This window comes from Solanum stenotomum, chromosome 2, assembly GCF_019186545.1.
Source record: "Solanum stenotomum isolate F172 chromosome 2, ASM1918654v1, whole genome shotgun sequence".
NCBI lineage: Eukaryota > Viridiplantae > Streptophyta > Magnoliopsida > Solanales > Solanaceae > Solanum > Solanum stenotomum.
This window is the reverse complement of record NC_064283.1, coordinates 4,743,739-4,768,918: the sequence shown is the minus strand read 5'-3', so window position 1 is coordinate 4,768,918 and position 25,180 is coordinate 4,743,739. Positions and strand designations below refer to the sequence as shown.

General features: G+C 35.4%; 2 protein-coding genes and 1 long non-coding RNA gene across 3 annotated transcripts; 1 reads left to right on the top strand and 2 right to left on the bottom strand.

The window, feature by feature from the left end:
* Window positions 1–1,600: 1,600 nt before the first annotated feature.
* LOC125857080 (uncharacterized) lies at window positions 1,601–17,343 on the bottom strand. The gene is made up of 8 exons (XM_049536750.1): window positions 16,942–17,343; window positions 9,740–10,476; window positions 6,490–8,162; window positions 4,112–4,314; window positions 3,232–4,027; window positions 3,074–3,155; window positions 2,827–2,874; window positions 1,601–2,394 (listed from the first exon to the last, which is right to left on the bottom strand). Exons 1-8 carry the CDS (start codon window positions 17,258–17,260, stop codon window positions 2,191–2,193), a joined length of 4,062 nt encoding a protein of 1,353 aa, XP_049392707.1. The 5' UTR covers window positions 17,261–17,343; the 3' UTR covers window positions 1,601–2,190.
* Window positions 17,344–19,846: 2,503 nt separating this feature from the next.
* LOC125855407 (uncharacterized) lies at window positions 19,847–24,078 on the top strand. Its single transcript, XR_007445480.1, has 3 exons — window positions 19,847–20,034; window positions 20,252–20,679; window positions 23,946–24,078. It is a non-coding gene; the product is annotated as an uncharacterized LOC125855407 (long non-coding RNA).
* On the bottom strand, window positions 22,749–24,400 carry LOC125855406 (transcription factor bHLH84-like). Its single transcript, XM_049535130.1, has 5 exons — window positions 23,807–24,400; window positions 23,456–23,710; window positions 23,290–23,355; window positions 23,131–23,196; window positions 22,749–23,015 (listed from the first exon to the last, which is right to left on the bottom strand). The coding sequence occupies exons 1-5, from the start codon at window positions 24,398–24,400 to the stop codon at window positions 22,920–22,922; spliced, it is 1,077 nt and encodes a 358-aa protein (XP_049391087.1). The 3' UTR covers window positions 22,749–22,919.
* Window positions 24,401–25,180: the final 780 nt, after the last annotated feature.

The window sequence follows — 25,180 nt, the reverse complement described above, 5'->3', positions numbered from 1 at the left end:
TTTCATACTATCATATCTAGGGTCACGTCCTCATATTGCTACCGGTGAATCATGTGTTGTTTAATTATCTCTTCCAATACTTTTTGGGCCTATCTCTGCATCTTCTCAAATATGAGCTCTAAGATTAANTTACTTGAAAAAAAACTTAATAAATATTTATAAAGATAATTTTATTTGTGGATTTGATTAATAAGTAGTAACATTAACACCATGTAATATTGTTTTATCGATATTTATGATAATATTTTTAAATTATAATTTATAATTATAAAAAAAATTATAATTTTTAAAAAAGTGGGCTGGCTCGGCAAGCCTGTAGCCCACGTACTTGTGGGTTGGGCCGATCGTTTTCTGGCCCACACAAAAGATGGGCTAGCCCAGCCTGGCCCGTAAAATGTCAAAGCCTGTATGGGTTAGCCCGGATGGGGTGGGCTAGCCCATATTGACAGCTCTACATGTAATAAATAAATGAAAAGTAAGACAATAGGATGGTAATAATAATATATTAGAAAACTAGACAATGTTCTACTATATATTAACCTTTTACCTCAATTCTTGACTTTCATACTATCACATTTAGAGTCATGTCCTCATATTGCTACCGGTGAATCATGTGTTGTTTAATTACCTCTTCCAATATTTTTTCGGCCTATCTTTGCATCTTCTCAAATATGAGCTCTAAGATTAACTTGAAAAATAAAAACAATAACATAGAGTTGTAGCTAGATTCGAACCTAGGTCTCGTGGGTGATTCTTCTAGCTTGTACCAACAACATAATGACAAACCTATACTTTTCATGAATGCACGGTTAATTATATCTTAATTTATGTCAATTTTTCAAGATAGACATACACCTACACACATGATTTTTTCCGAAGTTAACGGGTGCACATGCACCCCACTCTATAGGATGGATCGGTCTCTGCTCACAAGGGCATATGTGCATCTCGCAAACCATGTTCGTCTCGCTCTTTGTCCACTACCAAAGTCACTCATTTTTTAAAGTGTAAACAAATGTATAAAGCTCCAAAAGAGTTTCTTATAGATAAATTAGTAAAACTTTCTTTCTTATTTATAGTTTCTTAAGGGGTGTGTAAAGAGAAAAGTGGACAACTAATATAGGTCGGAAAGAATATATTTTGGATGTGTTTGATATAATGGAAAATATGTTTTCATGGAAAATCTAGGAAAACAAGTAGGGGTACTTATTTATCTTATTGGGTTCGGTATGCAAGCAAAAAATATTATCTAGAGTGATGGGAGTAAAGAGTGTTAGAAGGACATTATCAATGTAAAATATGAATTGAAAAATATTGATCAACCGAACATGAAAAAACATTTTTCTCCATAGAGAACACACCCTTAATATGTTTGGATTACGGACGGGCATTTTACCATAGGTTGTGTACAAATTGATAGAACATAACCCCCACGCCTCTCATCCATTCCCCACGTCTTTCAACTATACAGTTTGATTTTATCTAGTCTGATCTCAAAAGTGCAATAATGAAACATGTCTTACGCAACCCGATCAACAGTACTCACATTTACACAACTAAAACATCTTATGTTGAGCAAGAACTGCATAACAGCAGACCATCCACACTAAATAGTTAACAATGGTGCCGAAAAAAATAATTCAAAGCTCACATACAACCATATTCTACTATGCTACATGGACATGAGAAGATATCCCTCCACTACTGATGGAGAAAAGGAAGAAAGAAGAAACAAAAAGGCTTAGCGGATTCTAAGTACAAAAGACTCCTATAATATAACTTGCATTGAGCTGACAACACCATCTTGTTGTAATATCGATCATATGATCTTCTGAGTACCTACAAAGTTAAATAAAGTAACATTGACTTCCCAGTAACCATCTCACACTAGATGACAGTTGATGCAGTAGAATGAGGAGTTTGATCTATTGCCCGATAATATATATCAGATTCGAAGCTTGGTGAGCAAAATACTATGGTTCATCACATCTTGCTGCAACTGCCAATCAGCACTTGCTGTGCGTCATGAATTTCTTTATGATCCATGCACATTCACCAAAGCTCTTGGCAAATGCCTTTATGATAAGTCGTAGTCAAAAACTGAACAAAACCTGGCGAGCAGCAGCATTAGGCAATTAGCAGCGCATGCCACTCTTTTTCCCAATGTGGTATTGCCCACATAGACTAGCATCACACCCATTCAGAGTTTGTCTCTTTGGGCACCACCAGACCAAGTAGACAAAGAGAAGGATTAGGTGCAACTGAGAGCATAGAGCAGGTATCAGATGACTGTGGAAGGATGAAGAGAAGCCTTGCCCACATTGAGTTTACGGCTGGGATTTTAATTACACCAGCACATTCCCTCTGCTTCAAGTATGATACAAAATCTTGAAACTGCAAAAAAGTAAATTTTGACATTTAAGTCCTCTAAACCAGCTACAGTTACAATATGTGAGCAGTCATTGCAAAAATAGAACACTGAAAAGTAAAAAGTAAATGGAGAAATATTCTCCTTAAGGTCCCATGTCTGCACACATATTGCAATCATGGATAGACCTAGTGGAAAAGTTGGACACTGGACTAATTATTTTTCAAACAGCTGGAAAAAAAAAAGAACACAAAATCCTGTATCTGAATCCTCTCTGAAATGATTTTCATTGGCAACTCTTTCTAGTTCCTATTTTAGGTGACTACACACACACAAAATAAGGTATATACCAAGTAAATCTGAAAGATACACAGACATTTTTCATCTACTATCTATCGCGTATATCATGACTGCATTCACTGGTAATGAAAACTGAAAGGAGAGCATGATCAACTTACGCCCTTATGGTCCATTGGAGAAGAAGGTAGCAACCAGCATATCTCCTTCTGTTTCACATTAAGTTAAAAAAGAATGTAAGTCATGGATCATTTTAATATCGAAAAAAATGAGCAAGAACTGATACATATACAAACAGTATAGCCTACATTATATGATAGAGATGACAACAACAATTATCAAAAGGTGCTAATATATGCTATTTAAATATGATATGCAGAATATTCCTTCATAATGTTCAAGACTCACTTTGTGGGGTGGTGTACTACAAAATGTTGATTTGACATGCCGAAAATCAGTACGTTTGGTCATATCCAACTTCGCAGGCCATCTGCACAGGTATCCAATTTAAAAACAATATATTTAAAAATCAAGTGTCAAAACATCAAAGGAACTGAAGTCCTTACTCTGTCGGCTCAGCACTGGCATTTGGATACCTGCAAATATCTGACTCTACTCTTTGGGCATAAATCGTGCAGTAATGAACTCCACTTTTACTCAAGGAGCCCTGCCAACGACACTGCAAATATTGTTTAGAACTTTCTGAATTTGAAGGTTCAGATAATAGAGGCGGGGGAGGAGGAGGTGGGGAACTAGGTGGAGGAGGAATATTAGGTGGGTCAGGGTAAGGTGGTGGGGGTGGGGATGAAGGTAACGGAGGCTGCAAGACAGGTGGAGGTAACGGGGGTAATGAGTCAAGCTGAGGTGGTGGTTGTGGTGGTAAAGACGTCACTGGTGGTCGAACAACAGGCACAGCATACATATGATCAAATGGTGGCATGGAGGTGCCTCGTATTTGCGACAGTGGAGTCACAGAAGCAGGTATAAATGGCGGTGCAACTGAACAATGATGAAGATTAGTAGGCATTGCACCAGATGGAATTGGATTTGGGGGCAAGTTATGGTTCAAACCACGTGAATCCCACCCACTTGGGGGAAAATACATTGGGCGCACAAAGGGCGGAGGTTGTGCTTGATGTGGTGGTGCAATAAGAGGTCCTTGAATTAGCTGTGGTGCCGCAGCAGGAAGTGCTTGAACAGGCGGTGGCACAGTAGGAGGTCCTTGAAGAGGCTGTAGTGATCTAGGAGGCGCTTGAGGAGGTGCAGGATTGCAAGCAATGATTGCCGGTCTAGAATGTATCTCTGCTTCAGATTTCCTGTGCATCCACATGTCATTAGCAGCACCAGAGAATATATGATTACCTGCACAAATCACCAGGAGAACAATATGACAATGAGCATCAAACTACTGTAGGAAAAAACACAACTAGAATAACGGAGAAGTACCTCTCGGGGATGGAACTGGAATCATCATCTCGGTTTTTCCAGAACCAACTTCGGGCATCCCTCTGCTTGCTACATGTGTCCAGTTAGACTGAAATGCATATCCAGCATGAGACATGCTACCTTGTTCTGGATTTAGTCTGGGTGATGTGAGCTCCAGAATACTACCTTCATTTTTTACAGGAACATGATGCTGCCCAGAGTGACTGTTAGAACAAGTGGAGGCGAAGCTCAATAGTTAAGCCCAGATCATGATTCACGGAGTAAGACATTTAAAAGCTATAAATAAAGCATGAAGCTTTCTATGTATACAGGAACCAAAAGGTGAGAGAACAAATGAGTGTTACGAATTGAATAGCTACTAGTATTTTTTTAAAAAAATTAGGTAAAGCTTAAGTCTGTATTGACTATTGAACTTGTGAATAGAACGTCGAATGTAGAAAAGATTTTGAGAAGTGGTGCTGCAGTCTTCCACATTTTAAAAGTAATTCTGTCATTTTATTTGTGCAATATACGATATGTGAAATTGCTGCTGACATCTCTTATGTACATGGACCTCGATCGAAATGCGATACTTAATATATTGCCCCTTCATCTCTTACATCATTCCCTAATGTGTGACCCCTCTTCTCCTGTCATGGCATCTCCCATTTAGTCCATAAAAGTGATATTCCACTTCCCATTCCCAATTCAGAGTAAGGTGAGAGATTGTAAAGGTTAGAGTGAGAAGAGGTAAGGAGGTAAATTTGAACTTGTAACAGAGCATATCCATTATTTCCATTATAGAGCCAAAAAGAGCTCTGAATAGAGATGATCACATTCAAGTAATAGGAAAAAAGATTAGAGGAGGTAGAGAATGCAGTAAAGGTGACTAAGGCAATATACTTTAAAGTGGGTCTACATTCAAATCGAAAATTTCAAGCTCAAATCGATTTGTTATTGTTGAAAGGGTTTGAGAAAATACAACCACCATTGATGGACAAAGCTTCAAGCTTTAAAGTGGGTCTACAATCAAAGAAAAATTCAAGCTCAAATTGATTTGTTATTATTGAAATGTGTTGAAAATATTTTTGAAATAAATGATGTATAAAACACCCAATAACCTAGATTCCTACTGTGCTAAATGAAGATGAATTTAATTTTTTTTTGTTTAGCAAGCATAAAGCTACATATTTAAAAAATTTGAAAGACACAAGATCCACATAACTTGCAGGGATGTTAGTGAAAGTGAAGAAAATAGTAGTTTTAGTGAACAAGTCATCTTCTTCCTTGAAAGATGAGTTCTTGATTCCATGGTTATGGTGGGTTGAGAAGAATAAAGGGATGATTTTTGATGAAAATGAAGAGTGGATTTTAGCACCACCTATTTTGGTTGTGGGTAGGGTGGATTTTTAATTTTTGGGTAAAAAATAAATAAAATCGGGTAAATCATTTAGATGATGCCACGTGTCCATCCGTTAGATTCAAGGATATATACAACCCAAAAGAATGACGGGAAGGGCATATACAACCTTAAATATAACGGAGGGTATTGACATACCATTTATGATAGTTCGGGGGTATATTTGTCCTTTTCCCCTTCATTTAATGAAGCCAAAGACTTGTTCGACATTGTAAACATTCTCTTATGTACTTTGATTTTGTTAGCATTTCACAATTTTTAAAAATTTGCAAGCACTTCACAAATTAATCACTATTATTCATCATCATGAGGAAAATCAAACACCACAAGCTTCAGATATAACTTGTGCTGCGGTTTCAAAAGCTATACAATCAACGAGATATATAATCAATGATATCCAGATTCTGATCCAAATCTTACAGTGTTACCTTCAAGCAGATATTGTTAATGTAATATGTCAGACTCAAACTATTGATCAGCAAGGCAGTCCCAGTTGGGTTTTCAAAGAACATAATTTCTGTATTAAGGTTGTCCAAATAGAGTGTATCACTTTTCACCACAGGTGTATAAAGTATACAGAGAAGTTTTAGTTGGGCCTCCAAAACATGATTTTTCCTATTTAAACTCTACACTCTTGAAGGATATTGCTATGTGGTGAATCATAACTTAAAAATAAGGAAAGTTAACAAGGCAGATTTTGATGACTAAATACTTAGCAGGACAAGATCATCCAGAAACAAGTTCCACGTCTGAGTGGGAAAGACAGGACAAGTACAGAAATTAAATTGTCACTTTAAAACTATAACAAACTATCAAATGGCGACTAGAAAAAAAAGAAGTATTTTAAGGATATCAGTGCCGAGTGAATTAAAACCTGACAAGAAGCTTGAAGAAATTACATACTGAATTCTTTCCTATTTTTTTTTTTTTGCGTGTGTGTGGGTGGGGGGGGGGGGGGGGGGGGGATACGATTACATACCTGAATTCTATCTGGAAGAATAACCCAGGACAATCACGAAGGTTCTTCAGGAGAGTATTTGCAGAATCCATGCTGCTGCATTCAACTAGCCAACAAGAACCCATAGGCATATTTTCTCTCATTAACCTGATGATAGAACCTTTGTTGTCAATGGCAAGATTACAAATAGCCAAAAGCTCATCTTCTGTGATAAACAAGGAGCTACCATTTGGAATGCTAATCTGTAGTGTATTTGTCTGCATTGTATCTCCTCCGAAGAATCCAGTTTCACAACTCCCTGGCATATGATGACTATTATAGCCAGGATCATATTTGACATTATATTTGGTGCTCAACTGTGAAAGCAATGAAGATAGACGTGATATTCTTGGAGCGTGACTGTCAGAATGGTTCTCAAGCATGTTCTTGAAGTGAGATGTCCCAACAGTACTATTGGCACAAAAATTGCTTCCCGTACCAACATAAACAGACGTAGAGCTAGGTCTTATACCTTCAGTACGCATGGAAGCATTAGTTGGACCTAAGTTTAGGGGCTGAATGCAGTCACTCCTTACCTTACGCCAGTGCCTTAGATGATTCATCGCAATTGTGGCCTCCTCAGGTGTGTTGAACTCCATCAGCAATGCTCCTTCGCTGCCTAGATCAGTAACCATCCAAGGACCTTTTTGAAGTGCTTTTCTCAGCTCATGCACGACATCATCCTTCATCCAGCGGCTCTGAACACTTCCAACGTAAATATAGCAACTAGAACCAACACCGGCACTATTTATAGCCCCCTTAGTACCTAATCCTTTATCCAAGAATTTTATTCGAAGACCAGCACCCCAAAGAGAATTTCCTTGCATGATTTCCCTGGCTCTCACCGCATCCATAATGTTTTGGTATTCAACCAAAGCAAAACCTTTGATTGCAAAGAATGCAAATTGATTTACTGGACCAAACATCTCAAACTTATTTCTGACAAGAACTTCAGATGCATCAGGGCCTAAAGACCCCAACCATAGCTGTTTTGAAGCGAAAAAGATGTCTGCTGCAGCTGAGTCTCCATCAGTGTACCAAATCCCTTGATTTGTGGGAGAATGAGACAGTGGTAACCGCTGCATAGGTGACTCCATGGAACAGCTCATACCTCCTGCTGATGATCTTGAGGCTGGTAGAGGACGGTCCACATTAAGAATTCGGTGGTTCTCCATCATAACATGGTGTCCTCCATCAGATGAACTGTTTCTCAAATTCGATGGTGTTCTAGCAATAGGTGAAAGAATCTGCTGGTTATAGACCTCCATATGCACAGAAGGCCTAGTATTCATAAAATCTCCAGACTCTTTAGAATCAAAAACTACAGACCTACGCTCACCACTATTAGTATTTGAACTCATACCGGAGCGGTGAGTTGATCCCAGAGGAACTGCTGGGCTTCTAGAAACTTCATGAGTTACTTTTTGAGCAGATAGCTCATGACACAAGTACTCACTTACATACTTTGCAGTATCCAGACCATCCTCATCACAACCATCATGAGGTCTTTCTGCCTTCACTTCATTCAAGAAAGACTGCAATACTCCTTCAAGAACTGTGGAAATATCTGAAACAACTTGAGAGGAAGCTGATTCACTTAATTTCTTAAACCTTGAGTAAATCCAAATCTTCAGAGAATGATCTTTCTCTACAGCCTGCATAAAGAGATCCAAAGATAGTGCATCTTGAGCATAAGCTTTAGAGACCAAAGATATGAATCATAATAGATGATGGTGCATCTTGATCAAAGGCCTTGAAAACCAAATAAATCTATTATACTGAGTATCACTTCCCCACGGGAGGAGGAAAATACTTTATTGAAACTAATAAACTCGCTGGAAAATTCCAGAGTGATCTCCATAACAAAATTGATTTTCTAGGGACAGTTTAAACATAAAAAGAAACATTTTCCCTTCTCAAAAAAAAAAAAGAAACATTTTCCTCAAGATGACATCAAAAGTGAAGGATCGAATATCTAATATGATCATCATACATTATTTTTTACTTGTGGGTAGCAATCAAGGATTTAAATATGGGATACATAACTTAAACAAGAAAGCTACACTTCTAGTTAAACAATTAAATTACAAAAAACTCCCCTCGAGGTTTATGTCTGTACCCTCCTCCTCCATTTCTGTTGAACTATAACAAAGTTTTCAACAATTCATTAGAAACATTGGATGTAGAGCTCACCTTAAATCAATTATCCGAAGTTATTGTATGATTAATGCAACAATTAACAAAGAAAAAATTGTATAAACTAACGTTGAGCACTCGAGGAAAATGAAGCAATGATCTCTAAATTGTGGTTTACTCAGCCGAGGGTCTACCGAAAACAACCTCTCTACCTTCCCAAGGTAAGGTTGCGTACACAACACCCTCCCCAAACCCCACTTGTGGGATTACACAGGTATGTTGTTGTTGATCTCTAAGTTGTGGTTGTACTGTATTTAGGTAAAGCCTATAAATTTTTTAGAGAACAGGAAAACCAATATTCAGATTATATGTTTGAAATGTATGATTAAACCAAATTTCTGATGGACTTAAGCAAAGAAAAGGAGGAGCTTATAATGAATTCAAATTGAACAACCTCCTGAGGAACAGAAATTACTTAGAGGTAACCATGATCTACAAAACCATATGGAAAGTCTCAGACCTAAGCCATGAGTTCAAGTTTCTATCACCAGCTCTGCCATACTAGCAAACAAGGTAATTGCAACAAGAGAATACACGCAATACACTGAATCAGTGAATCTACAGTATTTCTGATTGTATGATTTTCCACAAGTAAACCACTTGCTAACAACCAGCTAACATGAAACAAAAATACTTCTAAAAGGAAAAAGAAAAGAAAATAACATGAAACAGACAAGTAGATGCACTGAAATAATATCAGAAACAAATGACAGCTTAATTGTATAGGGAACTGAATAACAGCTCTAGCTGTTTTCTTGTTTCACCGATCAACTCATACAGCATCATAGTGGACTTTTCTGTGATGCCGCAAGTGATGGAAATAGAAACAATAATATTAAGCCCAGATGATATCTCAATATGTGGATCAAAGCATCAAACATTATGTCACTGTCTTGATCAAGAAACAATAAGTAACAGTTGTGCTATAAAGCTGCCACACTCAGAAGCTCAGAAAATTGCTTTTAGATAAAGGGGGAAAAGGAACAATAATTGACTAGTTAATCCGTGCAAAGAAATTGTAAATAGAGAAGTATACCAGTCCTAATAAGCAGTTCATCGAAACAAGGGAGCGATTGTCTAAGCCTTGTTTGCCACATGTTGCAAGGCCATCATCCACATCCTTACTTTTGCTACTTGTTTCTGTGGCCTTCGGTGATGATATCACAGGACTATTTCCTCCATTCCTAGGATGACCAACAGCATCATCAAGCCTGTTAGTTAACTGACGAAGTAAGTAATATCCTTCCCGACTAGATTCCTCCGATCCAGTAGAGCCGATGAGCTCAAAACAAGTTGCAATTGAATTTTTGGGGCAGGTAAAGAAAATTCTGAGGAAACAAAGTACTCGGAACTCAGATAGCTTGAGCAGTACCGGTTGTTCCTTGTTTAAAATCTTTTGTTGGTACTCAGAAAATAAATGAGCATCCTGAATACCAAAATATTCCTTGTCAGCAATCTCGAGAACATCCTTCCCTTCAAAACAGGATATAAAGAAGGTGAGTGCATCACGAAAAACTGTGGTGCAAATTCCTCGAATAACTGACGATGTTGGTGCCTCAGCAGCAGCACTTCGACAAATATCAGCTAGACCAAAAATGCACACCTTAGCAGTGTCAAATGCAACACCGTCCGTATCTTCTCCTTTACCAATCAAAGCTAACTTCCAATTATGCATATTGATAACAACTTTCACTGCAGCTTCAAGAGCAGTGGGACAATACGAAGCAAATCGAGGAATAAAATCAGCCACTAGACGTTGTACACTTGTGCAACCTGCAAATCCAGAGTCATAGATGAAAAATGAAGTTCAAAATTTTATAAAACACTCAAAACATTTCAGCACCACCAAGGATACATTCAACAACGATTCAACTCCCTTTGGGAGTTCAGAAGCTACGTCAGTGCAATGATGTTCTACCAGGAATATCGATGACAATTCATTATAATGCAATTATTAAAGAAGATGATGAAAAAAAATTACTATAGATAACTGAATAAAAGTTAACGCGGAGTGGCAAAAAATCATATCATCATACTATATATTATAAGTGGGAAGCCCTAAATTGAAAAGTTCATAGACTAAAATGCCTTTTAAATGATGATTGATTTTTATGCCCATAAACATCATATATCCCCTCAGCTTCAATATCAAAATATCTAAAAATATTTTATTATGCATAACAGTTAATTTAATGATGCCTTGAGTCTTTTGTATTTTTTGCCATTATTATACTACTAGTTCCTGGACACGAGTCCATGTTTATGGAATACATGAAATTAGAATGTGTGTCATGAGTTGCACGAAACTATAGAGTAAAAAATTAAAGAAAAGAGTGCTTAGAGATATACTTATTCAACAATAAAATAAAATACAAAGACAGGATGGTTTGGTACAATTGAAACATCAATCTGATGACAATCTCCTCAAATGTATAAAATAAAAATGCAAAGACGTGAAAACTGAAAAGGAAGAAAATATTTTACTTCCATACATTCATAGAAGAAGAAAAAGGAACAAAAATCAAGCGATTATATAAAACGTTCACCATGAGTGGCTAATAAGAATTTACAAACAGAAATACAGGAAACAACCCGTGAAAAGCCATATAACTCACACTCACAGACACAAACTTGTCCTAGCAACCTGTCAGAGATCCGAAAGAAAAACGAATGTGATAAATATTTGATTTTTACATTTTGATTTGCATGTCTACTGACGGACTAAAAACAGATCAACAAAGACGTAATTACAAATTATAGTAATTGATAACGCAAAATGATACAAGAAACTTGAGCAAATCTGAGAGACAATAGGCGAGATGCAATGGAAACTAATGTCGTTGCCATCTCGACTTCTCTTTCCAAGGAAATCACCAAAATCTCTCTTTCGTAACGGAAGACATAATGGCATATATTATTTTTCTGTAATGATCGATCTTAAATAGGAAAAAGACAGTTAATTAAACCGGAGAATTGTATCTTAAACATTATGTAAAAATTTAAGGGGCATTGAATGGATTCTTCACCGGAAAAGAAAGAACAGGAACTGAAGCGGCAAGAAACCAAGGGACCGGATGAAACCCACCGGAAGGAATTAGGATGGAGATTTTGGGTAAAATAAAGAGATACATTTATAGAATTAAGCGGCTCCAGTATATACTATATTCTTTACCCTCCACTGATATTACAACTCTTCGTTATCGAAGGCTACAACTCTTCACCTAATTTTCATGTACAAAGCAATGAATAGACATTAATTGTTCATTTCCAAAAAAGGGTACTCCCTTCGTCCAATTTTATGTGGCACGTCTTTCTTTTTTAGCCCATCCCAAAAAAAATGTCACCTTACTATAATCAGAAACAATTTAATTTTTAAATTTCTCTATTACCCACACAAATATTTAAGGATTGTTTTACACCACAAGTTTCGAAAGTCTTCATTTTTTTCTTAAATGTTGTGTCAAGTCTTACAGTGTCACATAAAATGGGACGGAGGGAGTAATAGATTACACTAAATGCTTGGCAGAACATGGAATTCACGGCAACTATAGTGAATTTTCACTTTAATTAATTTATATATATAACATGAAATCATTACTAGTAATATTTTAACTTAGTAAAGGATTAAAATAGTAATCCAACTTTGCACTTTGCAGCTTCCCACTTATAATAATATGATGATAATAATGATTTAATCCAATATTAAATTCTATAAAAACATACCAAAAGACACTATGAATATTTACACACATTGAAAGGGATTTTATTAACAAAAAAGAATCAAATTGTAAGGGTTAGACTATAGTTATGAGACATGAGGTAGTGTGTGGGGGCAATTTAGATCATGTATGTTGATTGAGTGGAGGAACTGCTGACTAGCCAAAATATAGCAATCTCAATTACCTATACGGACATTCAGGACCGCATCCCCCTCTTTATATATATATAATCAAATTTTATTTGCTTCTTTTGTTGGTGTGATTCTTCTGCTCTTTCTTTTTTTGGTTAAATTTTCATTTTTCCCGTGCAAACCGTTTTTGCAAGTATAAGGGTATTTCTTTGTAGGAGAGTTGCTCTTTTTTCTTTTAAGTTCAATTTTGATGAACAAATTAGATAACAATATCTCACGTTCGCAACTACTAGGCCATTATGTGGCAATTGGCAAGCAATTGGGCGAACTATGTTTGAGAATTTTTTATTATTCTAAAAGTTGGTCTATATTCTCTTTTATCAAGTAAAATATTTCATTGATACTAACAAGACCAATTTGGTCGTATACAAGAGATATATCAAAAGAGGAGAAACCTACAAAAATAATTCTCTCCATAAGCTACTCAATCCTCTATACAAATAGGAATTGCATAGATGCACCAAAAAAATTAAGGGATCAAAGACTACTCCTCAATTAATCAAAGCTTAACTCCACCCCTACAAAAGCTCTCTTATTTCTCTCCGTCCAAATGGCCCACACTAAAGCACGAGGAGTGATATTCCAAGCCTTGTGTCTTCTACTAGCCTCACTCTTCCAACTAAACATCAACTCCTTCACTGAATTTGGCATTGCCCAAGAAATATCAAACCATTTAACAATATCCCACCATAACCTCGTGGTTGTTTTGCAATGTAATAAAAATATGATCCACATCCTCACCTGCCTCATAACATGGTAAACACAAACTTATGCAAACAACCATTCGTTTCATAAAAAGATTCTCTATCATCGAAATCACTCCTCTTGTAACCACGAAAAAATCACACCTTCCTTGGCACCTTAGGTATCCATACTGAATCATACGAAAAACTATCCTTTGTCCTAGCCAGAAGATTCTTAAAAGGACTTGAGGAAGAATACTTTGTATTGCCCAACTCCCAACTCAAACCATCGAGTCTTTCGACTGACTCGCATTGGTTGTGAAGTGAAGAGAGTATAATATAAGAACAACCACCTTCCGATCTTGGAGGTTTCTCCTTAACCTCATATCCCAAAAGGTCCAACCCCCGTGTCCCCTTAACTTGCTGAAAAAATAATACGCTTTGGCAAGAGACCCTATACAAAATTAAAAAAAACCACCATTTCGCACCAAAACTCCACACACTCTCATCCTTAACCTTAAAAGTAGTATTGTTTTTAAAGGATCCCCACCCCTTCTATGTTCCTCCAGAACTCCATATTTATTCAGTTATCACTCTCTCCATAAAGCTTCTCCCTCCACCCCAAATCTCCACAACTATCTACCAAAAAATACTTTGTTATAGACCTTCAAGTTTTTAATCCCAAGTTCTCCCTACCATTTAGAAGATGTCAAGGTCTCCACCAAACTAAGTGAAAGTTCTTTTCACCATTTGTTATATCCCAAAGAAAGTCTTTTCGTAGCCTTTCCAACTTTCCCAAAACAATGGTAGGTGTACTGAACAAGGACATGCAGTATGAATGGATACTCAATAAATAGCTTTTAGTAAGCACTTCTTTTCCTCCTTTGGACAAGTATCGTCACTGCCAACCTGCTAACCTCTTCTCTACCCTATAAATGAGCGGATTCCAAATGCTGAGATATTTGTTCGACACATCTAGAGGTAATCCAAGGTAGGTAGTAGGGAGAGCCCCTACCCCGCCATGCAAAACTTAAGCAAGCATGCCAATGTTATCCACTACATTGACGAGTAAGATCCTGCATTTTCTTACATTGATTTTAAGTCATGACACCACCTAGAACCAAATTAACACTTGTCCAAGATAGTCTAGTTGCACTTTCTGAGATTGATTTTAAGTCACGACACCACCTAGAACTATGTTAACACTTGTCCAAGGTAGTCCAAATGCATTCCATCAGCAACATAGAACACTAAAGTATCAACTGCAAATAAAAGATAGGCAATCAACACAGTGCCAACACCACGAACCGCACCCTTCAACCCCTTGAAATGTCTGGCTAATACAACATTGTGCATCATTTTACTTAAAGCTTCCATCACCAAAATAAAAGGCTTAGGTGATAAAGGATCTACCTACCTTGAACCCCTCGAACTACCAAAGAACCCATACAGATTATCCTACATCAAAATCGAATCTCACAAAAGACATGCAAACTAACCCACATCCTTCATTTCTCCCCAAAGCCCATCATCAACATAATGAAATTTAGGAACTACCAATTTACATGATCATAAGCTTTCTAAAGATCTAACTTGCACAAAACACCCAGCTCACCTTGTTTCTCCCTCGAATTTACTACTTCATTAGCCACCAAAGAAGCAACCAAACTTTTTTACCTTTGACAAGCATTTTGCGAAGCTGAATCAACCTCGTTCAAAACACTATAAGTTTGTTAAAAATCGTAGATGCTTCCCACCAGACTAATAGGTTTGTAATCCCTAATTCTATAATTGTTTTCATTCTTAGGAATAATGACAATGATTAAAACATTCAAGCTCCTTTAAAAATTACCCCTCTCTTGGAACTCATCAATAGTATTCAATACATCATGTTTGACTTTATCCAACAATACTGAAAGAAAACCAAAGTGAAACCATCTGAACCTAGATCCTTGTCACCCACACAACACTCTATCACCTCATGCACTTTCTCCTTGTTAGTCGCCCTCTTTAACCATTCACTATTATCCCTTCAGAAAGTTCTTTTTCTATGACATAATAACATGTATGTCACTTGTAAGATAAAGTAATGTAATTTCAAATAGTATCTAACAACCTTAATTTAATTGTTCAACTATGTTGAAATCCAATATTTTTGAACTAAAATTGTCACCAAGAAATAGGATCAATGAACTTGAAGTATTTGTATACTTAAATTTCCATTTTATATATATGATCCAACATACTTTTAGAATATGTATAAAAAAAGTGTGTTGATTAGTACAGAATGTATGTGCGACGTACATATCCAAAAACTAGTAGAAATACAAGCACAAGTGCAATAACTGTCATACAAGCCAACCGGTCACTATGAGTGGGTTCCACAGAACAATTGGTGGCACTTTAGATAAAACGAAACTGCAACGGCTTTCACTGAACAATAGGCACACTAACATCATTTGAGAAAGAATAGCATGAAGGGTAGATCTCGTAGAACAATTGGCACAGTTATATGACATTTAAGAAAAAACGATAGCAAACACAAGTACACGTCACTGGGCTAACTGTCATAGTTTCATATGTCTAATCCTTCAATAATTGAGGAATGAACCATGTTACTCTAAATATAGGAATTCAGAATCCTACAATTTTCCTTCTCATTCTCTATTTGTCATTTGCTTTCTGGAAGCAAGAGAGGATTTTCATAAGCAAAAGCAATTAGTGTCGCTCTCTAAAGGGTAATCCAAAGCCCATTGTATAAACTTTTTGGCACAACCAATTTGAGAATCTTTGTGCTTAGTAAAATTTTACCATTCTCAAAGGAGGTGGAGGAGGAGATTCTTGCGGGATAAAAAACCAAAAGATGACAGCAAAGAGGAGTATTGCCACTCAAAGAGTAATAGGCATCCATCTTTCAAATTCATGTTTGAAGAAGCAACCCTTCTCGCTTGAATAACACTTGAGTCATTCCTCCAAATAATATGCATTTTTCGGGGGGGCTGAACAACATAGCTTAGCATCGCTTCAACCATGAGAAGCAGTAAATTAAAACACACAACCATGAGAAGCAGTAACTTAAAACACACTCTTATATGCATCACTTCAACCATGAGATGTAACCGTTGCGTGCATTGCATCACTCTGGTCGGTTTGTTTATAATTTAACTTAGTTCTTTTTTCTTCCTTATTTAAAAAAAATGATAACAAGGTAGTTTACTGTTGAATAGGAAGTAAATGAGATGTAGTTCTTCCTTTCAGTCTGACATGGAAAAGAAACAAACTCTCCACATTTAGTTTCACTCCTTCAACCTCTTCTCTTTTCACTCCAACCAAACGAACCTTAAACTTCTAGAACCTAGGGTTCATGAAACATACAAGGGGGAAATCCCAGAAATGCCTAAAAACACTTAAATTCATATAATTAATCAATCTCACAAAATTACTAGTTCTTATTCTTCGAATAACAACAAAGAGAAAAAGAAGCTGTATAAACCTCATTCCTATTCTGACTCTTTAGCAGGCAACTGAACAAAAATAGCATTCAAAATCCACTCTTTCAAATTTCTCGATGAAAACACCCAACTTCACAATCTAAAATAAAAAGAACCACATGATATCTTAGCAAAAAACGTGTTTTATACAAACCTCTCGAGGCAGTAAGGAGAGAAAGATATGCTTGTTCGAGTTCGACCGAAAGACGATCATCGTTCTGTGAGATGCAGAATTTAATGCGTTTGTAGCACTCATAAGCATTTCGAATCTCTTCTTGGTTTCTTCTCCGTCGGAGAATTTCATCCTGAGATAGCGGTGGAGCAGCGTTGCTCTGCTGGAAAGTTAGCGCCGACTGCTGTTGAGGCAGCGGTGGCGGTGGTTGCGGTGGAGGAGGAGGAGGCGGTGACTGAGGCAGCGGTGGAGGTGGTTCGTAGAGCTTCCGTTTCTTCAGTGGTTGCTCCGTCGTCGCCATGGCGGAGGGACGGGAGAGAGGAGGAGGCGGAAACTGAGTGGGGACACGCTCAGTCACGGCTTTCAGCTGTATTTTACTCGGTGATTAACAAGTAGGATATTTATATTCCCAAGTGTAATTAAAATATGTAATTAGTAATTACCGTCTATACCAGCAAATTTCATTCCATATTCATGTATAATATATGGTTGAAAATTGAAATTTGAGGAGATTTAACTTAGGTCCTTTGGTTTGGGTTTTAGATAGGCCAAACACACATATAAGCCTTTTTATTTGGTCTCGAATTTTATTTTGGCGCTTCAACTTAATGTAGCTTTATTTTAATTTTTTGATTTCATTCTTTATGTATCATTAAACTACAAAAAAAATTTATCTGATATATATAACTGTTTTGCAGGTGTTAGATGAATATATAATGAAATATAAAAAACATTCAATTAAATTAAGCCATTTGTTTTATTTTTTATTCCATGTCATCCGAATTAATCTAGTTCTGATAAGACATAATTGCTTCTATAAAACAAACCTAAGTCTCTAACCTATAATGTAACCCAACAATCGTTTCCAAATCCTCACCCTGAGGAGATAAAGCCCTCAATAATTACTGGATTCTTCATCATTCAAAGACTATAATCATGTTTTAAGGCCTTTTTATTATTTTTCTTTATATTTTGTGTTGCATCTGAAAGATAAGGTTACGTTTGTGTCTTTGGAAAGGAACTTTGATTCATGTTGCTTGCTGGTAAATGAATCGATTATCCGAATTTTTATTTCTTTGAGACATTATTTTACTTGGAAGAGCTTTAAAAAGAGCTAAATAAGAAAGAAGGATAGATGAAGAAAATAAAAGAATAAGTCAGGTAAGTCGGTGACAGAATAAATGAGGAAGACGAGAAAATAAAGGAAATAAATAGGGAAGAAGGTTGTTAACCGTAAAAGGGTCAAATATTATTATTAAAAAATTTCTCACGCACTTTAAAGGTGAGCAATTTCATCAATCTTTAGTCAACATTTTATGTTTAAATGACGCATGAGAAATGAGGTTGAAGGATTAAAATAGAATAAGATTAAGTCGGAGTTTCAAGACAAAATTTAAGAGCAAATTAAAGAGGCGATGTATGTATTTGGTCTTTTAGAAATTTTAATTCTCATATTAAAACATAAGTTTATAATCAACATGAGTTGTGGTGTAGTGATGAGACTATTCCATCCTTAACTAGAGGTTTCGTGTTCGCCACTTTCGTTCGAATATCACCCAAAATAACCTGCAATGCACGATTTGAATTTAATCAAAACTTCAATATAGACTTAGAACACCAAACGAAAAAAAAAAACATAAGCTTGTGCAGTATTTGGTTGAAATTTGAGAAAGTTTAACATAAGTTGATATTGATTATTATTTTTTTACAAATAATATTTGTATAAATCATGCGAGAATTTTGGTATTACTTTGCAAAGGATATAGTATGAAAGACAAACATGGTATTAGTAATAAATAGAGTTAAGATGCCAAAAACAACAAACTTGTTTGGCCAAATTTATAAACTCTATTATTTGAGAAGTACACTTTTTATTAGAAGTGTTTTTTTGAACAAAAATGTTTTTATGCATTAACCATTTGGGATCCGGCTCCCCTCCATTACCTCTTCCCTCCATTTCATCAAGTGCACGTCTAGATTAGAGGCATGTGTCATATTTAAAGTTTAAAGGCCAAGAGTATATTATATTAAGAAATATCATAACCATAGTTAAGTCAACTAATTTTAGAAAATTACTTTTCAAATTTGGTAAGGATTACAATATATTATATACAAAATTTGATATTTATTAATATTATTAATTTAATATTATATTTTTGTCTTTAAATATTAAATTATATGATATTTAAAGTGAGAATCAACTAAACAAATTATGTACTAGTAAACTTTGCTCTTGAAATATTATAATACTATGCTGAGAAACAAAACAAAAAAGTTAAGAATTATAAGTGTGGAAAAAACCTATAAAATAAAAGACACGAAATAAAAATAAAAATAAAATGAAAAGATGAAAGGTTTTTAGAATTAAACCTGAAATACCAAAATTATTCCAACGATAAAATGTGGCTATTGTGTTTGAAGGGGAAATTTTTTTTTTTAAAAAAAAGAAAAAAAAATTATCTCTTTTTTTTTTTGTGAAATAGAAAATAACATTGTTTTAAATGCAAATGTTTTTGAAGATTATTATTTATCACATTAAATATAAATGCTTCATGTTCTACAAGTTTAATATTTAAATGTAAATTAAAAATATAAGCTGAAATTAATGATATTAATAAATATCAAATTTTATATGGAATATATTGTAATTCTTACCAAATTTGGAGAGTAGTTTTATAAAATTAGTTGATTTAACTATGGTTATGATATTTGTTCATATAATATAATTTTAACCTTTAAACTTTAAATATGACACATATCTATAATTTAGACATACTTAACGAAATGGAGGGAAGGAGTAATGGAGGGGAGCCGGATCCAACCATTTGTGTTTGGACAATCAATTTAAAACCACTTTTGTCCATATCAGAGGTCTAATTTGTGCATGGCTAACTTGACGCCGCTCAGTAGTTGAGTCTTGAGAGGCAGCAACCTTTAAACGGTAGTATGTAGAGAAGAATGCTAAGGCAGCCAAGCAAAAGCTACGTGCTCGCCCTAAAATATGAACTTTTGAGAAGATCTTCTTCATGAGTGCCCATAATTTCGTGATTTGAGGCAAAATTTGGGATTTGGTCAGTCTTCTTTAAAGAGCCCTCATGATATTGTTATGCTAATCTCTCTTAATTATCATTTGATTACCGAATTGACAGAACCAATTTTACAATCATACTACAATAGTTAATTTTGCTTTGTTGTTCGGGTTAGCGTACACACACCTTAGTTAATTTTGTTCCTATTGTTCTGATTAGCGTGCGTACACCTTAGTTAATTTTGTTCTTGTTGTTCGGGTCAGCTTGTGCACATCTTAGTTAATCTTGTTCCTATTGTTTGGGTCAGCTTGCACACACTTTAGTTCCCGTTGTTCGTATCAGCTTGCACACACATCCCACCAACACATGTACCGGGTCATACTATCCACCAAGGTTGGGACAGATGGGAAGAAAATGGCGTTTTTGTTTTTATCTCCGCTGAGAATTGAATAGTTCTGGACCCACTTCAGTCACACCTTGGGTGCAAAAAGTTGAGTTTTCCCTGGTTGTACTGTAATTTGTATAGTTTAAAGAGAAACAAAAGCTTCAATGGGAAAAAGAAAGACAAAGGTGAAGACAAAGTCTTTTGTGACTTTGTGAGCATTCGCTAGACAACAAGTCCAAGTCCCTAGAGATGATTTTGGACCTCAAGAATTCCAAGTCTTCAGTCAAAAGTTCATGTTCTCATACTGTAAGTACTTGAAAGTTCTAGTCTTTCAGTAATTTTATAGAGACAACAAGCCATGATTCATTTTTTAACTTTTTTTAATCTTCTGTTCTGAGTAACTCTATTATATTTGAAAAATAAGTGTTGGTTAATATGCAATATTGTAGTTTTGAATTGCATTGTGTGCACCTACATGACTTGTGTAGTTTATTAACTTATTTGATAGTTATGTTAGAGATATTCTCCATCACAATCTGTCAATGTAGTTCAATCAATCGCCAATCTCCAGCTCAAATCTGACCAGTACACAACATGTGTCACCCCTGCTGTTCTTTGAATTAGCTCCTCCCAATCGTATCTTTCCCGAGATGAAAGAAAAGATTGACAATTTGCCATAATGTCTCAAAACAAGGAGGCCATTGAGAAAGTTATCAATATGATAAACATGTGCTAAAAAAAACCTTCTAAACCGACCCCCCGCTAAGCAATTAGGATTTTTCTTTCTTAGAATTAGAAGAAAAGATTGAAATGGCTGTTCCAAGTTTAACGTCGTACCTGCCTATTCATCTCGAGCTAAAATCTACTATTTCCTTAGGCGTAAAGAAGAAGCTACACGATTAATATTCAGTCAATAAAGAAATTTATTCAAGTGGAGTCTATCAAGAGGGAAAAACTTACATGATGTCTGCACCATACTAAGAAATTTAACATTAGGAGTTACAAATTTAGGAGAAAATACATATTAGTTAACAGTTAACACTGATTCCGGGTAAGCTTTATCTGTACCAAAAGATATGGAACTCTTTTATCTTGTTTTTATTAGTTATGCATTTCTCACTATGAGGATACTGATAATATACATTTAAGTGTTCCTTATTTAGAATAAGTTTCTTTAATATCCATGTATTTGTATATATGATTATCAGTAGCTAACTTATTCCAAATATATGTTGTGAAAGCATAGCTTTTTATATTTTTTACTTTAAAAATGATTTAGGGAGTGAAATTACTTAGTACTAAGTGATTAGTCTCAGCCTACTTTCTAGAGAAGTTGGAAACTATATTTAACTCCATATTATCGTTGGACATTAATTTGGCCTAGCTAGGTTGAAATTATTTTCTAGCCTCCCACAGAATTTATCAGTTTTATATTGCACTAAACAAAGGAAAAACATACGTAGATAGTTTTGATTTGACCGCTTTTCATAGTTAATCGGGGTCTACCTTTGCTTGACTCTTGTCCTAGAGTTCATATGAAGACACATGTGCATTGTGTATGATAAGATCCCCATAATAAGTGTTGGAAGTCAAATAGTGTACTTGATGATTGAAGGAGTAGGTGTTTACGGAACTCTTTTTTTTTTTTTGGTTATAAATAGTTGTTTTCCTCTTTATTGGTTTTGCGTTGCTTACTATGAGGATACCGATATCAATTTAAATGATTTTCATTTACGAAAAGTTTCCTTAATATCCATTTATTAACCATCAATAGTTTACTTATTTCGAATATATAGATATGTTCCAAACAAACGTTTATTTTTTGGTTAAAAAAGAACTTTCAGGGAATGAGAATTACTCGAAATAGTACGTAATTGGTCTCTGTGAAGAGGTTTTCTTGCTACGCCCCTACCTATGTATAGAAAAGTTGGAAAGTACATTGAACTCCATGTTATCAGTTGTACATTTGTTTTACCTAATTGGAAGAAATTATTTTCTAGCATCTCATGCTATTTTAACATTTTTATATTCCATTAAATAAGGAAAACTTTGATAGCTTTGAATTGACCGCTTCTCATAGTTAATCTGATGATGAGTTCACCTTGGTTCTCATCCTAGTTATTAAGACTCTGGTGGTTCTTTGTGTATGATAAGTCCTTCATAAGGACCAAAGATCAATGATGAAAAGTCAACAGTGTACTCAATAATCAAAGAAGCTATTGACTTGCGTTAACTTCAATTATCAAGTACATTATTGATCACTAGGCCACACTGGGAAATTACTGTGATTTGGTGTCAATAGCGAGTATGAATAAAATTTTACCCATTCATAATTCTTCCTTGGATAATGTGAGCAGAGAACTATAAAATATTACTTTATAAAACATGAGAATTATTCCTCATGATCAAGAAGAAATGATAGATGTGTTTTTTTTTTGTACATAGTCAGCATATTTGGGGGAGGGGCGAGGGGGTTTCTGTTGTGATCTGTTATTTATAGGTAAACACTTAATAAAAAATTGCAACAATTCATGTTGCTTCTAAAGTCATTGCAGATGTGGCAGCATCTTTTGATAGATGCCAATGTCCATTCCATGGTAAGCAAGTGGTGCATACATCCAAAGTTCATCTGAGCTCAGTAACTGCAGAAATGGAAGAAATATTTAGTAAATTATGTTATTCTCCGTCCGGTATTTAACCAAAGCAAATTAAGAAAAGGGAAAAAATTGATATGTGAAGGCTTCGATTTTTAAATACCTTAATTTGAAGCTGCAAAAACTTCACATAAGTAACTGCTTCTTCAAGCATTGTGCTAATGTCAACCTGATGTATAGCAAAAAAGAGGGGAAAAATCGATTAGAGGATTTATTTTATCAATCGTTAAGATGAAGTATTATGATTTTAAGTATTGTTTACCTTTGAGCCATTAGGAACAAGGGTCTGCAAGATTCTCAATCTTTCATTGATTCTTTCTCTTCTTCTCTGCAATTTTCGCAAATGGAAATACTAGTTAACATTTTGAATCTACGAACAAGTTATTATTGAACGATAAACGAATGATGCTGGTGTTAATTATTATTACCCTTGCATAAAGGCTTTGTGGATCTGTTGCAGTTCCTCTGCTAGCTCTTGACTTTCCTTTGGTGTTTGAAGATACCGTGCCTCCATTTAGTTCATTAGAATCATCCTCAGAGCTGCAGCAACTTGAGCTTTGTGCAATTTGGTTATCTGCATTGTTGTTAGTCTCTTCTTCTCCTTCTTCATTGTTAATTTGAATCATTTTCTGATTCTTTTTCCCCCTTTTTGGCTGTGCCTTTTTCTTAGTACTTTTCTGTGCCTGCATTGAGTAAATTGGTAGAATCCCATTAGTAAATTCATGTATAAAAAGAAGATGTTATTCAATCACGCTTGTTAAAGTTCTAATTTAACTCACATGTTGTGAAGCCCGCGATTTCTTCTTGGGATTTTCAGGTGCTATTTTGTCACACTTCCTTTTTAACTGCATTTCCTTGTCTGAAACAGGGGAAATTCCAGCATTGTCCAATTGATCACATACCATTTCTTCTTTGTAGGTCATGTCAGCTTGAAAATCTTGATTAATACACAAATTTTCAAGATTTTTACTGTCCATATCGAAGAAATCAATGGACTGATACTCATCAGGAAGGTTGTTGTTGATTGCTACTTGAAGGAGCTGGTTATTAACATCATCAATGTTGTTAGAATGCTGCAGATGCTCGTGGCTCGGGTTAGTAAAAAACATGCCGTGATCACTTCCACAGCTGGTAATGCTACTTTCTTGAGAAAAATATTGAAAGTTATTGTTAGCTTCATCAGATAATTGAGAGAATGCTACTTGTGGATTATCAGTCCCATAGCTCGAGCCAGCATTATCGCTACCATTCATCGAGTACAAACTGCCATGATCACCTTGCAATTGAAACATGAAATCTGCAGTTTCAGTACTAGAGAATAATTTGCTCAATGACTCCCATTCTTCATCAAAAAAAGCTCCAACATGCTCCATTTCTTTGGTTAAAAATGTAGAAAATATTGTCAACTAATAAACTGACAAAATAAGCTTTTGAGGATGATCTAATTAGCACTTGGGAATTATGAGCTATAAGTTTGTAATATTTATACTAGAGAAGATTACAAAGGAATAAGAAGAATGTTTAGTAAAAGATTAACTTGATTTCTTTAATATATTTCATAATTCCAAATGATTAATTTACAAATTGTTTTTCCAATTGTGGGACCAACCAACAGGCAAAGTACAACTAAGAAGAGGGACCAAGTTCATGCAATAATGAAATAAAATATACTTCTAACCTTTCAATGAGATTAATGCAATCTTGGACTTAGCTTATAATGTCATTATTTTTTGTTTTCCTTCGGTGTCCGAACCCCATATAGAAGCTTAGACTAAATTTGGATCGCGCATTATAGTGCCTACTCAGGGGTGGCACTCCCAACAGGATCCTAGAGCTCAAACCTGAGACCTCTATTTAAGGGTGAAGCAGTCTCACCACTGCATCACAACCCATGTTGGTAGCTTATAAAGTCATTGATATTAACTGTCTTAATCTAATCATTAAGGTATGACTTACTATTCTACTAACCTCACTGATTGATGAAAATTAATCTTAAGAGAAGTGATTAATTAGATTGAAAAAAAAAACAAGTGAGAACGTGGTGAGTTTCTTTTTTTGAATATTTTAATGAGTTCTGTTGAGAGATTAATAAATTATAATTAATTACAAGAAATGAAGAGGACGTGGGAGATGAGTTTTGAAAATCTTTAAAA